This window comes from Akebia trifoliata, chromosome 15 (genome assembly GCF_017979445.1).
Source record: "Akebia trifoliata isolate Shusen 1 chromosome 15, ASM1797944v1, whole genome shotgun sequence".
In the NCBI taxonomy this organism is placed as follows: domain Eukaryota; kingdom Viridiplantae; phylum Streptophyta; class Magnoliopsida; order Ranunculales; family Lardizabalaceae; genus Akebia; species Akebia trifoliata.
In genome coordinates, this window is record NC_141389.1 from 723173 (window position 1) to 737433 (window position 14261).

The 14261-nt window shown below is 32.7% G+C and overlaps 1 protein-coding gene across 4 annotated transcripts; it reads left to right on the top strand.

Moving 5' to 3' along the window:
• Positions 1–201: 201 nt before the first annotated feature.
• LOC147383758 (protein ZINC INDUCED FACILITATOR 1-like) lies at positions 202–13828 on the top strand. Of its 4 annotated transcripts, none has more exons than XM_086425020.1 (18): positions 203–463; positions 2208–2248; positions 2363–2423; positions 2501–2603; positions 2701–2803; positions 3475–3528; positions 4048–4110; positions 4478–4527; positions 4624–4699; positions 5452–5658; positions 5866–5953; positions 6077–6162; positions 6293–6400; positions 7050–7094; positions 7188–7276; positions 8792–8835; positions 9297–9420; positions 11124–11301. In XM_086425020.1, exons 1-17 carry the CDS (start codon positions 313–315, stop codon positions 9386–9388), a joined length of 1461 nt encoding a protein of 486 aa, XP_086281146.1. In that variant the 5' UTR covers positions 203–312; the 3' UTR covers positions 9389–9420; positions 11124–11301. The 4 variants fall into 4 exon arrangements, with proteins under 4 accessions (XP_086281147.1, XP_086281146.1, XP_086281148.1 ...); XM_086425022.1 differs by having other exon boundaries at positions 431–463; positions 2348–2423; XM_086425021.1 differs by lacking the exon at positions 3475–3528 and having other exon boundaries at positions 202–463.
• Positions 13829–14261: the final 433 nt, after the last annotated feature.

Genomic DNA, 14261 nt, shown 5'->3' on the forward strand with positions numbered 1-14261 from the left:
ACTAGCAAAAGTAGGTGTGGCAATAGAATCTCTCTTATAAAGTCAAGTTCAATTTATGTTACATGATCTTTAGTAAATAATAATAAAATATGACTGATTCAGTAATTTCGAAAAATATATGGCTGTTTTAGTAATTTTTCACTTTCTTAAAATTTTCGTACATGTTGTCATTGTTATATGTTCATCATCTTCTCCTTCTTCTTCATTAGTTCTTGTTCTTTGATTGAAAGAAAGTCTAACAAAACTCGAACGCGGGTTTAGATCAAACTTGAGTTTTTTTTTTTGTTTGTTTTTCTAAGAGTGGGGTTGATAATGGAGGATAATAAAGAAGCATTATTGTTGAAAAAGAAGAAAGTTTACTATGAGAATTGCCCTGGTTGCAAGTTGGATCAACGTAAGGATACCCATCAAGGAACCCCTTACAAAGAATTCATTTTTATATGGATCATCGTGTTATGTAATGGTAAGAACTAAGAAAACTTGTGATTTTTATATTTTTTTGTTTATGAGATTGAATTAAAGTTGACCTGACACATAGTAGATTATATAAAAACCCCTTTTATTTAGCCAAAAAAAAAAAAAAGAAGAAGATTATATAATGTGTTGGTTTGGGTTCTGTTTTTTTAGAAATTTTAATGAATAGGAACTCAGTATTTGTTGGTGTTTTAAGATAATTTGAGAATGATTTTTGTTTCTCTTTTTTTTGTTTGTGAGATTGAATTTAAGTTGAACTGATTCTTAGCAGATTATATAACATGGTTGGTTTGGTACTATGTGAAAAAAGCCCATATTTGACGGTCTCAGCCCGTCAGATATTTTTTTAATGGATGAGAACTCAGTGGGTTGTTGGTGTTCTAAGATAAACTGAGAAGGATATATATTTTTTTGTTTTTGAGGTTGAATTAAAGTTGAGTTGATTCTTAGTAGATTATATAATGTGGTTGGTTTTTTTTTTTTTTTGTTTTTTTTTTTTTTTTTTTTTTAAAGTTTTTAATGGATGAGAACCCAGTGGGCTGTTGTTTTTTAAGATAATTTGTGGATGACTTTCATCCTTTTTTTTAAATATTAATGAGATTGAATTAAAGTTGAGTTGAGTCATAGTAGATTATATAATTGTTGTTGGTTTGGTACTGTTTTTTAGAATTTTTAATGGATGAGAACTCTTTGTTTGTTTATTTGTTGTTTTAAGATGCTTTAAGAATGATTTTCTTGTTTTCTTTTGTTTTGTTTGTGAGATTGAATTAAGGTTGAATTGATTCTTAGTAGATTATATAATTTTTTTAGTTTAGTTCTGTTACTTAGAAATTTTAAATTATTGGAACTAAGTAGTTTTTAGTGTTTTAAGAAATAAGTTGGAGGAAAATGGAATTACTTTTTACCATCTGTTTGTTTGGTGTGAAAATCTGTGAGAAAATTATTTTCTCTCCAAATGAACAAATAGGTTTCTAAGAAACTTGATTTTCCCATGGATTTTTCCCAATAAAGAAAGAAACCCATCTCACTATACGTTTGTTTTCTGAGAAAATCTTTGAGAAAATTGTTTTCTTTGCAAATGAACAAATGGGTATTGAACCTGATCAAATGTTCTTGTTGGCAAAATTTGCTCAGAGTTTTTTTAAAACTTTTTAAAACACATCTAATATATATATTTTTTAATAAGCAAGCAAGTATTTTATTAAGAGAAAAAGGAAAAAAAAAAAATTACAGACGCCCGGTGTTTGGGAGACCTAATTTGTCCCCAAGAAACTCCTTACGAGCCAATAAAGGCAAATTATCTGCAGAAAAAAGAAAAGAAAAAAAAAAAAGATCTAGTTTTAGAAGCAAAAACCGCCAGAGCATCCGTTGACCCATTCGCCTCCTTGAAGACATGTCTAATATTCCATTCAATCTGAGCCAAAATAGACAAACACTTTTTAATTGAATTTTCCAACGTCCAAGGTTAGATCCCACCCTTAATGGCATTAACAAGAAGACTTGAATTTGACTCAACCATTAGCTTAACGCCTTAGAGGGGGATAAGCTCTAATCCTAACAGAAGAGCATTGGATTCTGCTAAGTTATTTGAGCCAACCAAATAACTATAGCCAACCTTGATCAACTCACTCTCCACATCACAAAAAATGAAACCAGCCCCTATGTGGCCTGGGTTGTCATGACTTGATCCGTCTAACCCTTAACCTCCCTTTCTATGTGATATGCATTTTCAGGTTTGCCAATTTCATCTCTCTTTCCATTTCTTTACTTCATGGTAAGTGTGTATTTTACTTCATTGAATTTTGTTCATCACTTATCTTTCTGTCAATTTGTCCATATTCATGTCAGATCTGTTCTAAATATTCCTATAAAGTAAATTTCATTGTAGATACGAGATTTTCATACTGCGGAAAGGGAAGAAGATATTGGATTCTATGCTGGTTTTGTGGGTGAGCACGTTTTAACGATGGTATCTCATTTGAGTACTTCATAATACAAAGCTTATAATACGTTTAATGTGCTGTAGGAGCTTCATTTATGTTGGGAAGAGCTTTAACTTCTGTTCTTTGGGGAGTTATAGCTGATCGATATGGTCGAAAACCTGTTATGGTGTTGGGCTCAATTTCGGTGTTAGTATTTCTTGACATTGTTCCCTATATAATTAAACTTGAATTGTTGTCTCTAAACTATTTCTGTCATTTCCTCTGTTTTAATAATACATATCAGGGTTGTATTCAACACTCTCTTTGGCCTCAGTACAAACTTTTGGATGGCAGTTATCACAAGGTTTCTTCTTGGATTTATGAATGGTCTACTTGGTACAATAAAGGTGTGTGTACGTGCATCCGTGAGACTATATATTGTTGAGTGCATATTTTCTTCCACTCTCGGGTGTGTCATACGAATCATATCCCGATTAAGCACCATGACCCTCTTATTTCATAATTCTCTCCCTCTCCAACATATTGGTCTTTTGGGGTTGTTGGTTGGTTAGCATATATGAGTTCCAACAGGAGTTAATTGGGGTTATAGTTGGTTGATTCTTTCCACCCTTGTGGGTGAGGGGGAGTGTTGAGTGTATATTTTTCTCCACTCACAAGTGTGTCGTATCCTAGTTAAGCCCTGTGACCCTTTTATATTCATAGTTCTACCCCTCTTCGACAGATTGGTCTTTTGGAATAGTTGGTTGGTTAACATATATGAGTTTCAATAGGTGTTAATTGGGGTTATATGCCAGATGAAGGTTCTAAAAGATTGAGAGTAAGACCAAAAGAATGTTGATTGAAGTAGTAAGAGCTGATGAACACACTTGAATTAACAGAAGACATAGTTTTAGATAAAATTGAATGGAGGAACATAATTCAATCAACTGACCCCAAATTGTTGGGATACGGTTTTAATGATGATGGTGGGTTAGATGGCGTTTGTTTAGATTCTTTATTTCCATAACCTTTGTTTCTCTTATACATATTTAAGCTTTTCTATCTGATTGTATTTAAGGCATATGCTTCCGAAGTTTCCCGAGCAGAAGATCAAGCTTTGGGACTGTCACTTGTAAGAACATTTACTTTGTATTCGTTTATCATGCATGCGCGTGCGCACACACACACACACACACACATGTACACACCCCTACGCACGCCCACATCCCCCTCCCACACGGGAAAATGTTGCATGGACCAAAAAACCATATAGAGCCTGGACTGAAGTTCACACTTGGGCCACGTGGACTTCCCCGGTGGTCCAAATGACACTTTAACCCTCTTTTATGTGGTCTAGATTGGGTTTGAAAAAAAAATCCCCCCAATATTTTTGGCCATATCTTGATTTTGAAAGTGGACGGCCACTAAACTCCTAAATTTAAAATTTAAATCCAACAGTGAAAATATTTGATTTTTTCAATTTTGTTTTCATAAAATTTTATGCTCTACATACATGTGGAACCCGATGGTGTTTTTGGGTGTCACGTTGACATGTGGTTTATAGACATAGATGATCCATTGGTCCATATAACCCCATCCCTATATGTATTCCTGTAATTTATAATGGACTCAACGCCGAATTTCATTTCAGATTAGTACAGCATGGGGCTTAGGATTGATCATTGGTCCAGCTCTTGGAGGTTTCCTTGCACAGGTATTGGTACCTTACTTCTTAAATGCATAATGCCACAAAAAATGACATAACTTACTACATATTAGCAATTTTTTTACGAGAACCTTTCATCTACTTCTTGTCAGGTAGTATACATGAATAAGAGAAATGGAATTTTTTTTCCTCTCGGAGAAGTATCAAATAGATGGAAAAAAGTTTTTATTTTTATAAATATAGTATCAGGTGGTTGAGAAGACCAACCAAGCAGTATTTCATTCTCACTTATGTGCATATTGTGATCATTTTATATGAGAAATTGTCAAAAAAATTCTCTCTCTCTCAGATATTTTTCATGTCTAATCTTTGATCTTCATGTGAATTCAACTAATGAATGACTTTATGTTCCTAGCCAGCAGAGAAATTTCCAAATATATTTTCCCAAGAATCTCTATTTGGGAGGTAAGCATTACTATGTCAACTTTTCTTCCAACAGTAGCATTGTTTTATGTGTCATTTCAGCATTTTTTGTGCAACACAAACATTTTTTTTGTGCAGGTTCCCATACTTCTTACCTTGCCTATGCATATCAGTCTTTGCATTGTTTGTAACCATCTGTTGTTTTTGGCTTCCGGTATGTTTCTTAATCCATTTGATATCTTCCTTCATAACTGTTGAGTGAATATTTTCCTTCATTCTTGGGTGTCATACCCCCCCGTTTAAGTGTTGTGACCCTCTTATATTCATAGTTCTCCCCCTCTCCAACAAATCGGTCTTTTGCAGTAGTTGGTTGGTTAACATGGTATCAAAGCACTAGGTATAGGTCACGAGTTCTATTCTTTCCACCCTTATGTGGGTGAGGGGGAATGTTGAGTGTATATTGCTAAATTTGGGTGATAAATTTGGGGGTCCAACTCAAAACCAAATGGCAATGAGTGGAGAAGCCCAAGAGCTTATAAGGAGAGAGACAAGGCAATTTGTGTCCAATGTGAGACTAAACTCAACACGCCCCCGCCCCCGCATGTGTGGGCCGGACTTGGCCAAAGCACTTGGAGATATGAACTGGGCGACATGGAGGAGAGAAAGGCCCGCTCTGATACCATGATAAATTTGTGGGTCCAACTCAAAACCAATTGGTAATGAGTGGAGAGGCCCAGAAGCTAATAAAGAGAGACGCGGCAATTTGTGTCCAATGTGGGACTAAACATATATTTTCCTCCACTCTCGAGTGGCCTCAGTTTAGTTGTATTTGTATTGGCTGTTCATGCTTTTCAAAATCTGCTACTATACCTAAATTTTTGTGGAGATCAGTTACGTAAGTGTTGTTCACAACATTTGAGATGCCTCTTTACTAAAATTTGGTGTTCTATAATTTTGGGATTGTAGGAATCGTTGCACAACCATCGTGGAAGCAACACAGAAGGATCTGACTCATATGAAGCTTCATCTCATGCGTGTGATGTGATAGAAAATATGCAAGAGACCGACGGAAGACCAGTAGATTCTAAACAAAATCTCTTCAAGAATTGGCCATTAATGTCATCAATCATTGTATATTGTGTTTTCTCACTTCATGATATGGCCTACTCTGAGGTAATGTGTTTCATGTTTTACTTCTGGTGTTTGGGTTATGGTTCGATTTATGTCACGATTTGTCAATTGTCCTCAACAAATTTGTGCTAGTTGATCCATGATCTAAACATGAGTAAATGATGCTAAATACACATGAAATCCTCTAAATTTTATTTATTTATGTAGTTGTAAATTTATGATATTTAATGATTGAATTTTCTTTTGTAGCTATTCTCATTATGGGCTGTCAGTCCTAAAAAATATGGGGGATTAAGCTATACGACTGATGAGGTTGGGGTGGTTCTTGCAATATCAGGTATTTTGATAGATGCTCATTTGTCCCTAGAATAAGAAGCACATTTTTTTTGCTTGTAAATTGAAATTCGTCGAGTGTATCTATTCATGGAGTAGAGTTACTGACTACCTATTTAACTTTTAGGTTTTGGCCTTCTTATCTTTCAAACTTCTTTATATCCAATGATTGAGAAAATTGTTGGGCCCATCATGATATCTCGCATTGCGGCGGTATGCTTTCCACACTATTTTATTTATTATATATATATATATATATATAATAATAATTTGAAGTTAATCTGTTTGAATTGGATATATGATATTTGATTGATGGTTCCACTTTTTCTGCTTATATATGAAGGCTCTATCCATACCGGTGCTTTCAAGTTACCCCTATATAGCTTTGCTATCTGGGTTCAGCCTTACACTACTATTAAATTGTGCATCCGTACTGAAGAATCTTTTCGCTGTAAGTCTAAATTCAAAGACTTTCTTTCTTGTATTTTCAAAAATTAAGACAAGAAGATGGGCATTGGTTATGAGTATGGGACATTTATCTTGATAAAATTTCATTAATACCCAAAATGGTACTTTATAATTTCTCATATAAACCATGTTCATTCTAGTAAGGAATGTACTTGCTTACACCAGCACATGGACATATATGATTGTGTGTCGTGTTCTAAATAACATGTTTGTCAATACCATACATGTCCTTGTGTTTGGGCATGTTTGGTATACTCCTTGATGATACTACACCCCAAAGTCTATGTAAGCTAACATGACTGGGGAATATTCGACTCAGCCCCAAATCTCGAGACTTGAGCATAAACCTTGAGATATGTGGGAGATAGATCCGTCAACATTTGAAACATATTGATCTAAATTCCATACCTAGGAACTCCCGTGATTTAAAAGGTAGGAATCAAGAGTCAATGTGACTCAAAGACCTTTCTACCCAGAGAAATTTCAATACCTTTTTTTTTTTTTTCCAACAACTCCCTTGGTTGTTTTGTCTTTTAGTGATAAAGGTAAGGGTAATTTGATCTTTTGGATATTAAATGTTTGTCTTTTCAAGAAATTGTTCTCTTACAATTGATTGTTTTAAAATCAATCAGACCTCGATTGTCACTGGACTATTCGTGCTACAAAACAATGCGGTGGTAATGTTTTTCATCTTGTTTGAGCTTTTGCTTTTCATCTTTTTTCCCTTTTAAAGTGAAAATTTCCAATTGGTTATTTAACCATTATGACAGACGCAAAACCAAAGAGGAGCCGCAAATGGCATTGCTATGACCGGAATGTCTCTTTTCAAAGCAGTTGGTCCAGCTGGAGGAGGCATTCTGTAAGTTACCCCTTGAACATTTCTTTTACATTTTTGTTATGGTGCTCGAGGAACAATGGTGCTTATGTGCTTATACATACCACCATGGCCCAATCGTCTCAAAATAAATTCTTAAATGATCTCGTATATCGGCCAAGAAATTTCAGTCTCCAAGTGATAGGCTTTTACATTGTTTGATTGAAGATGAAACAAAAAACACTATTTCATGCCTATTCACTGTTAAGCACATCTTTGTGATACAAGTCAGTCTTGGAATTTCCAATCACCCATTAATCCAAACAATCCTCGATAATGAAGAACAAAATCAAAATAATTGAAGAAGAAGAAAGTGCTTATATCTTTCTCCAAAACGGAGTTACAATGGTGTTTATAAGAGAAGAAAGAACAAACAAAACCTAGTTCTATTCTAATTCTAGAGTTCTAATTGCGTGCGTACTATAAATAGTAAATACTATTTATAGTAAGCCTAAAAATAGTAAAGTCCTAATTACTTCCTAATTGGATTAAAAATCTGAAGTACATTAAAACTCTCTTCTGCCACAACTTTAGAATCACGATCGAATTTGAGTTATTTTCAGTCAAAGATTCTATAAATAGAAAGTCCAACTTTGATTATGATTTCGAAAGGGTAAATGATGTTGAAATGCTTTAGTAAGTTACGTTCATTCCATGGAATAAGAGCTTGAGCATTCGATCACGTAGTCCTCTAAGTCCTCTTTCCAACGCCTTTGGAATCTTCGAATTCTGAGTCCGTATGACAGAATTATGCCAAATTTACTGTAGACTATGCATGTAGATCCTCTTGGATCACCCATCCTCCGTATATTTGGCATCCATGATCAATCATAGATGGCTTGTCGCAGAACAAACAATGCAACGTGAGATTTTACTATTAGAATAGTCCCATGTCATCTGAGTACTAATGGGATGTGCAATGTATAATGCGGGGGCAACCCTCTATCTGCAAGCCGATTTTTAAGGATGAGTTAGGCCCAAGGGATTTAACATGGTATCAAAACGATGTACCTTAAGGGTGGGTTGGGTTAGTATCTCCAGCCCTACGTAGAGGGGGAGAGTTGACTATCTCAAGCCCTGGCGCTTGGGAGGAGTATTAGAATAGTCCCACATTGTTTGGGTATTATTGGGATGTGCAATGTATAAAGCCGGGGGAACCCTTTCCTTACAAGCCGGTTTTCAAGGATGAGTTAGGCCCATGGGCTTTAACATTTACCATATTCAAAATCATTCCACACATGAACATATATCTCAAGAATATTTCTATCATGCAATCCTAAAGTTCAAGATTAATAGAAAGCGTACATTGTGCCATTGAATTGAGTTAGCCAAGTAATAAAAAACCGCCAAGCAATAGAAAACCTGTACAATGAACGTCTAATACCCCATATGTGTGAACCGAATTTGATTCACCTTTAGCTTTGATTCTAGACTCGCCTTCAAAAATTTGCATTTATGATTTAATCGTACCATCTAATTATTCATGGCTTCTATTCGCAGATTTTCTTGGGCACAAAAGCGTCGTGATACTTCCTTCCTCCCAGGTATGAATCTTCACCTACTAATAACTCTAAAGAAAACATCTTGGTTTCTTGTTGAGCTAAGTTCATTAGGTTGTGGAACCATTTGTTGTAATTTTGCCATGACAACTCGTAGTTCAAATTATGTTAAAATCTATTTGTTGACTTTAGTCTCACTTGGACACTCATTGCCAATTGGTTTTGAGTTGTACCCCCAAACTTATCATGGTATCAGAGCGGGCCTTTCTCTCCTCCATGTTATCAATTCATATCTCCACATGCTTTGGCCCTGTCTGTCCCACATGTGTGGGGGCGTGTTCAGTTTAGTCCCACATCGGACACTCATTGCCTAATCTCTTTCCTAATAAGCTCCTGTGCCTCTCCACTCTTTGCCAATTGATTTTGAGTTAGACCCCCCAAACTTATCATTTGTTCAAAAATCTTTGTTTCCAAATATTGAATGCAATTTTATTATTGAGATGCAGGTGTTCAAATGATCTTCTTTATCCTAAATGTGATTGAAGTGGTTGCATTGGTAATGACCTTCAAGCCATTTCTAGCTATACCACCTAAGTAGACCACAAAACGATAATGATTTGGATAAACAAGGTTAGATCTCAAGTTTGAACTTCTTAATTACTACATCATCATCATCATTTAATTAGCATTATGTCGTGGTTGTAAATTAGTATGATATCGCTATTAGATAAAGACAAAAACGTCTTACACATCTTACAATGTGTATAATTCAAGTTTGATGTTTTATATAACATGTACAAGTTTCCTGCATTTGTCATGTTGTCATTTTTTAGAGTTCTGTTTAGTGCAATTATCAATAAAAATAAGAAAGCAAAAATATAAAAAGACATTGACAATCTATAGATACAACGTTGATCCAACAATTTTTTTTTTTTGACTTCAAACAATCCCGGTTTGAAATATTAGAAGAAACTAAATTAAGACTATTCTAAGATAAACAAGAGTAGAAATCACAATGTAAAGAATTAGATTAATCAAATCCACCAAAACAAGTCACCCTATTAATTTATTTGTTAACTTTTTTTATCTTGATCCAATTAACAAAGTTAATGTTATTGGTTCGGAATATGAAATCTGTTAATCTAAATAATAATCCTAAATCTTGTGATTATATTTAATAAGACAAAATCAAAGGTAAAACATTGAATCTCTAACAAAACATAGTTTAACTTGAATTTATCTAAGATTAAACTATCAAAATCATGAGAATAACATTCCATCCAATGATCACTACTTAAGAAATTGGTATCACAATAAATCATTGAAGCATGATTGAAAAAAATAATTATCTAAGATGATCTTGTTTGGGCTCCGTTGACCTCTCTAACGAAATTCTAGCTATAGATCATAACAAGAATAATAAAAGCAAATAAAAAGAAAAGAGAATAGGGAAGAAAAGTAATGATCCTTTTATTAATCTTAGCTTGAATCTGGCAGAATACTCCTTCTGTTTACAAAGCTTGAACAGAAAATAAACCTAAAAACTAGAAAAATAGGAGAAATAAGATAAGAGATATTAGATGATTCCCTTAAGCTCTTGTTTGACCTCTTATCTATAGAGGTTAGATTAGGGTATCTTTAGAATTCGAAATACTTTTGTATTTTATAAGGACTCTGAAACTTAATACGTTTCATTATAAATCATGCCGCCTCAATATTGCATGAATCTCGAGATGAGTCTTAATGACGTCACCACACCACCTAAGGTGCTCACCGCACCGTAGTGCTGGTGGGCCCATTGACTTTGGTCTTCGGTCTGTGGAATTGTCTTGGGTCTTGGATTTTAATGCGCATCTTCAATTATTTTGGTTTATCCTTTTGAATCTTGCGACTTTGGGTTATTACACGTAAATATGGACTATCAACGTATTATGTTTATTTAAGAGATTTTATGTATTATTCACCCTTAAAGTCTCTGTAAATATGACCCTAGAAACGACTTTCTAGGCCTTGATCAAGCTACATGCAAGATCATTTGATTTGATTTTCTGATTATATATAATGACAATATGGTGGAGTTATAATGACGTCGGCCTTTCATAACCGTTGGATGGGTTTACAATCTCAAACCGTTCCTTGCTTTCGTTCAATGTTGGGATGGGGATGAAGCGTATGGTTTAATATTTTTATTTTTATTTTTTTACTATTTATATCAACGATTATATACATGAACTGTCCACTTTCTTGTGTTATTTTCAAATGCTATTACTTATTAGACATATGGCTTAAAATCTCTCAAGGCATAGTCTCACTCGAGATAGTCAATGTTTCAGGATCAATCTTGGTCGAGGCCAAGGAGACATCGAGACCGGGCCCATTTTGAGACGATACAAAAAATTAAAAAAATATGATTTGGCCTGAGATTTTTGTAATTAATAATTCAAAATTGTAGTAATGGCCTTTATTATTATTTTTTAAAATAGCTACAATGGAGGTCAAATTTAAGTGTCATTTGGTCTGCTTGATGGAAAAATAAGATGTCATCTTAAGATTCTAAAAGGGTTTGTTATAACAACCATTTAAAATAAAAAGTTGTTATGCGTTTAACTATACAATAATAAATCACCAAACCTCGTATTTATATGAGTTTTATTCTTCCAATTTTTAAAAAATGCTATAGATGTCTATTTTGTTTTAAGGTGAAGTTCGAGATTATAAAAAAAGTTCATAATCAAAATGATAAAGGTAAAAAGTCATAATTTAATCGTGACTTTTTTGACAAATTGAGTGATTGATTATAACATGGCAATGGGTTGGTTTTTATGTCTAAACACTTTATCATGATAGAGAGTTGTGCATCCAATGAACACTTTATCATGATTACAACATGGCAATGGGTTGGTTTTTATGTCTAAACACTTTATCATGATAGTGAATTGTGCATCCAATGAAAATATTTGCTCTATCAATTGGGTGGATCATGGTGACTGTGGTCTTCTATGACATAGTCACAAAGTTGGAGTATGGGTTTAAAACGACAAGGGAAAACCTTAGAAAAAATGGAAAAAAAGGATGAAAATAAAAGATAAAAAAATATATATGTAATAACCCTGAAAAATAATGAAATGTATAAATATAATATTATATATATGTAAAAAGATATGTTTGGTTAATATAGTTGATAGCATATGGATATAAAGTTTATTTTATCATTTTCTTCGTTTATAATCTTTTTCTCTTTAAGGATAAAAATATAATTTCATTTCAAGGTAGTTTAGTCATTTTGAAAATATAACTATGAGGAAAATATTTATCATTTTACATGAATTTGAAAAACTCTTTTAAGTCTTGGAAATCATAACTTGGTCAAAAAATAAGAATATTTTTATGTTAGATGTACTCCTCATTTGCATTTGAGTAATTTATATTTTTGGGCACCAAAATGTTAACATTTTACATCGGCCAAAATATGAAAGATGTTTAAAATATAATTTTACAAAACATATTACATTTCCTAAATTTTAGGAAATATGACATTTTTGGATTATTTTGCCCTTCACGTATTTTTTGTCTTCTTTATTTTCTATATAATTTATTTTGTGATAATCTTATATTTTATAATAAAGATTTAAAAATAATTTGATGATATTGATTGTCTTATTGGTTAAAAATTGATAAATTTTTGAAAAATGGTATTTTGATCTTTTTATGTGAGGTTTAATGAGGAGGGATTTTTCTGAAATTTTCAAAAGTCAAAAGGCATCTCAAAATATTCTATTTTGAATTTTAAATTGTTGTTATATTGTGGGAGAGAATAGGGTGGTTAATTGATGCTTATCTTATAAATTTGATAATTTTGAATTTGTATAACTTTTTCATGTCACGTGTTGCTTTTTATTGCTCGAAATCTTATTTTTTTGAAATGTATTTTAGTCCTATTGGTTGATTACATTGAACTCTAAGGTGTTTCTATGTGGTTCAAAAATCAATAATCAATAATCATGACAAAATAGGGAGTATCTTAGTTTAAATAGGTACAAACTGTAGGATCAAGGCCACACCAATTTGTTGGAACTTAGATTACTATTGGGGGATTAGAAAAACAAACTTCTGAGCTTTTAAAAGTTCTAAAGGTCTTCCCAAATTTGTACTCACCTCACCCTACTTCAAAATATTTAGAAAATACCATTATTTGCTAGAAAGATACTATCGTAGAAGCCCATGAAACTTTTATATGAAAAAATCGTTTGCTCTTGGACGAAACACGAAAGTTCATCTAATCAAAGTCTAAAACATATTTCATTTCCAGATTAAATTATTAGGTAAGTGCACACTTAATATTTTTTCTTGATCTTTTTTTGTTTTTTTGAAGATTTTTGTTCATCTTTTCTTGATTTAAAAAAAATTATGTGTGTTTCTTTCTATATATTATTTATGATAGAATAATTCATTAATGATGAATGGATCATGATAATGATATTTTTCATTGGCATAACGAATTAGTAAAATCCCGAGTGAGCAAGAAGGAGACAAAATGCCCTAGGGTGAAAGGTCCCAATTGTCCCGTGGAAGATCTTGTGTTATATGAGTGTATAACCTAGTAATGTATGCCCAATGTTATGTAGGTGAAACTTTTGCATACAATATTCATTATATTGCATATTATTTTCTGATACTCAATAGAAGATTTACATTATCCTTTTGTTATTTGATAGGGTTATTATATCGATTAAGTAATGGATGAGTATAATAGTACCTATTGAGATTTTTTTCACATTGTTTATTCAATTTTTTTTTTTCCAGATATTCATCCAGAGGAGGTGCCTTAGTCAAATTTTAGAAAATTTCATTTTTACTTTACTCTTATTTCAATTTTAATTCATGTCGAAATAAATGATGGAAAGATTAATAAATACGTAGTGGTTTATTTATTTATTTTTATTTTATTCATGAACTCTATGTAATGAATCATCAAAGAGGTATCTTAGATTGATTTTATTCACTTCTTTAAATAATGGATTGATGTTATGTTTGATTATTAGTAGATTGGATATAAATTGAATTTCATTCAGTAAACTATTAATTTTAGAATATTCTTCCATTGTGATTTGATAGAGGTCAAGAATATCTTTTTAAAATGGGAAAAATCATCTAAATTGGTTAAGTGTAAAATTTTAGATGTTTTTTTTTTTTTGAAATAAATTATGTGAATCTGAATTTATGTTGTCTTTGCAAATGGGCTATGTTTTGACCCGTTTATCTCTCAGAAATATTCTTTTTCTGAAAATAGTCAAAACATGAAACTTTTAGGTTGTTGTGTTAGCTTTCCAACCCCATTGACCATTTGTAAAAATAATGAGCGCATAATCTGCAGTGATCATTTTTTTAAAATGTGTTTGTTTTGTTTATAATGAAACAATATACATTTGTTAATTTTTTATGAAATCTTATTATGTAATGTGTAACTATTA

Excerpts from the sequence above, each read along its gene's own strand:
- LOC147383758 (XM_086425020.1), top strand. The coding sequence starts at position 313 with ATGGAGGATAATAAAGAAGCATTATTGTTGAAAAAGAAGAAAGTTTAC. Across the intron at positions 2,424-2,500 it reads ATTCTATGCTGGTTTTGTGG|GAGCTTCATTTATGTTGGGA; the intron begins GTGAGCACGTTT and ends AATGTGCTGTAG. Across the intron at positions 7,095-7,187 it reads TGCTACAAAACAATGCGGTG|ACGCAAAACCAAAGAGGAGC; the intron begins GTAATGTTTTTC and ends CCATTATGACAG.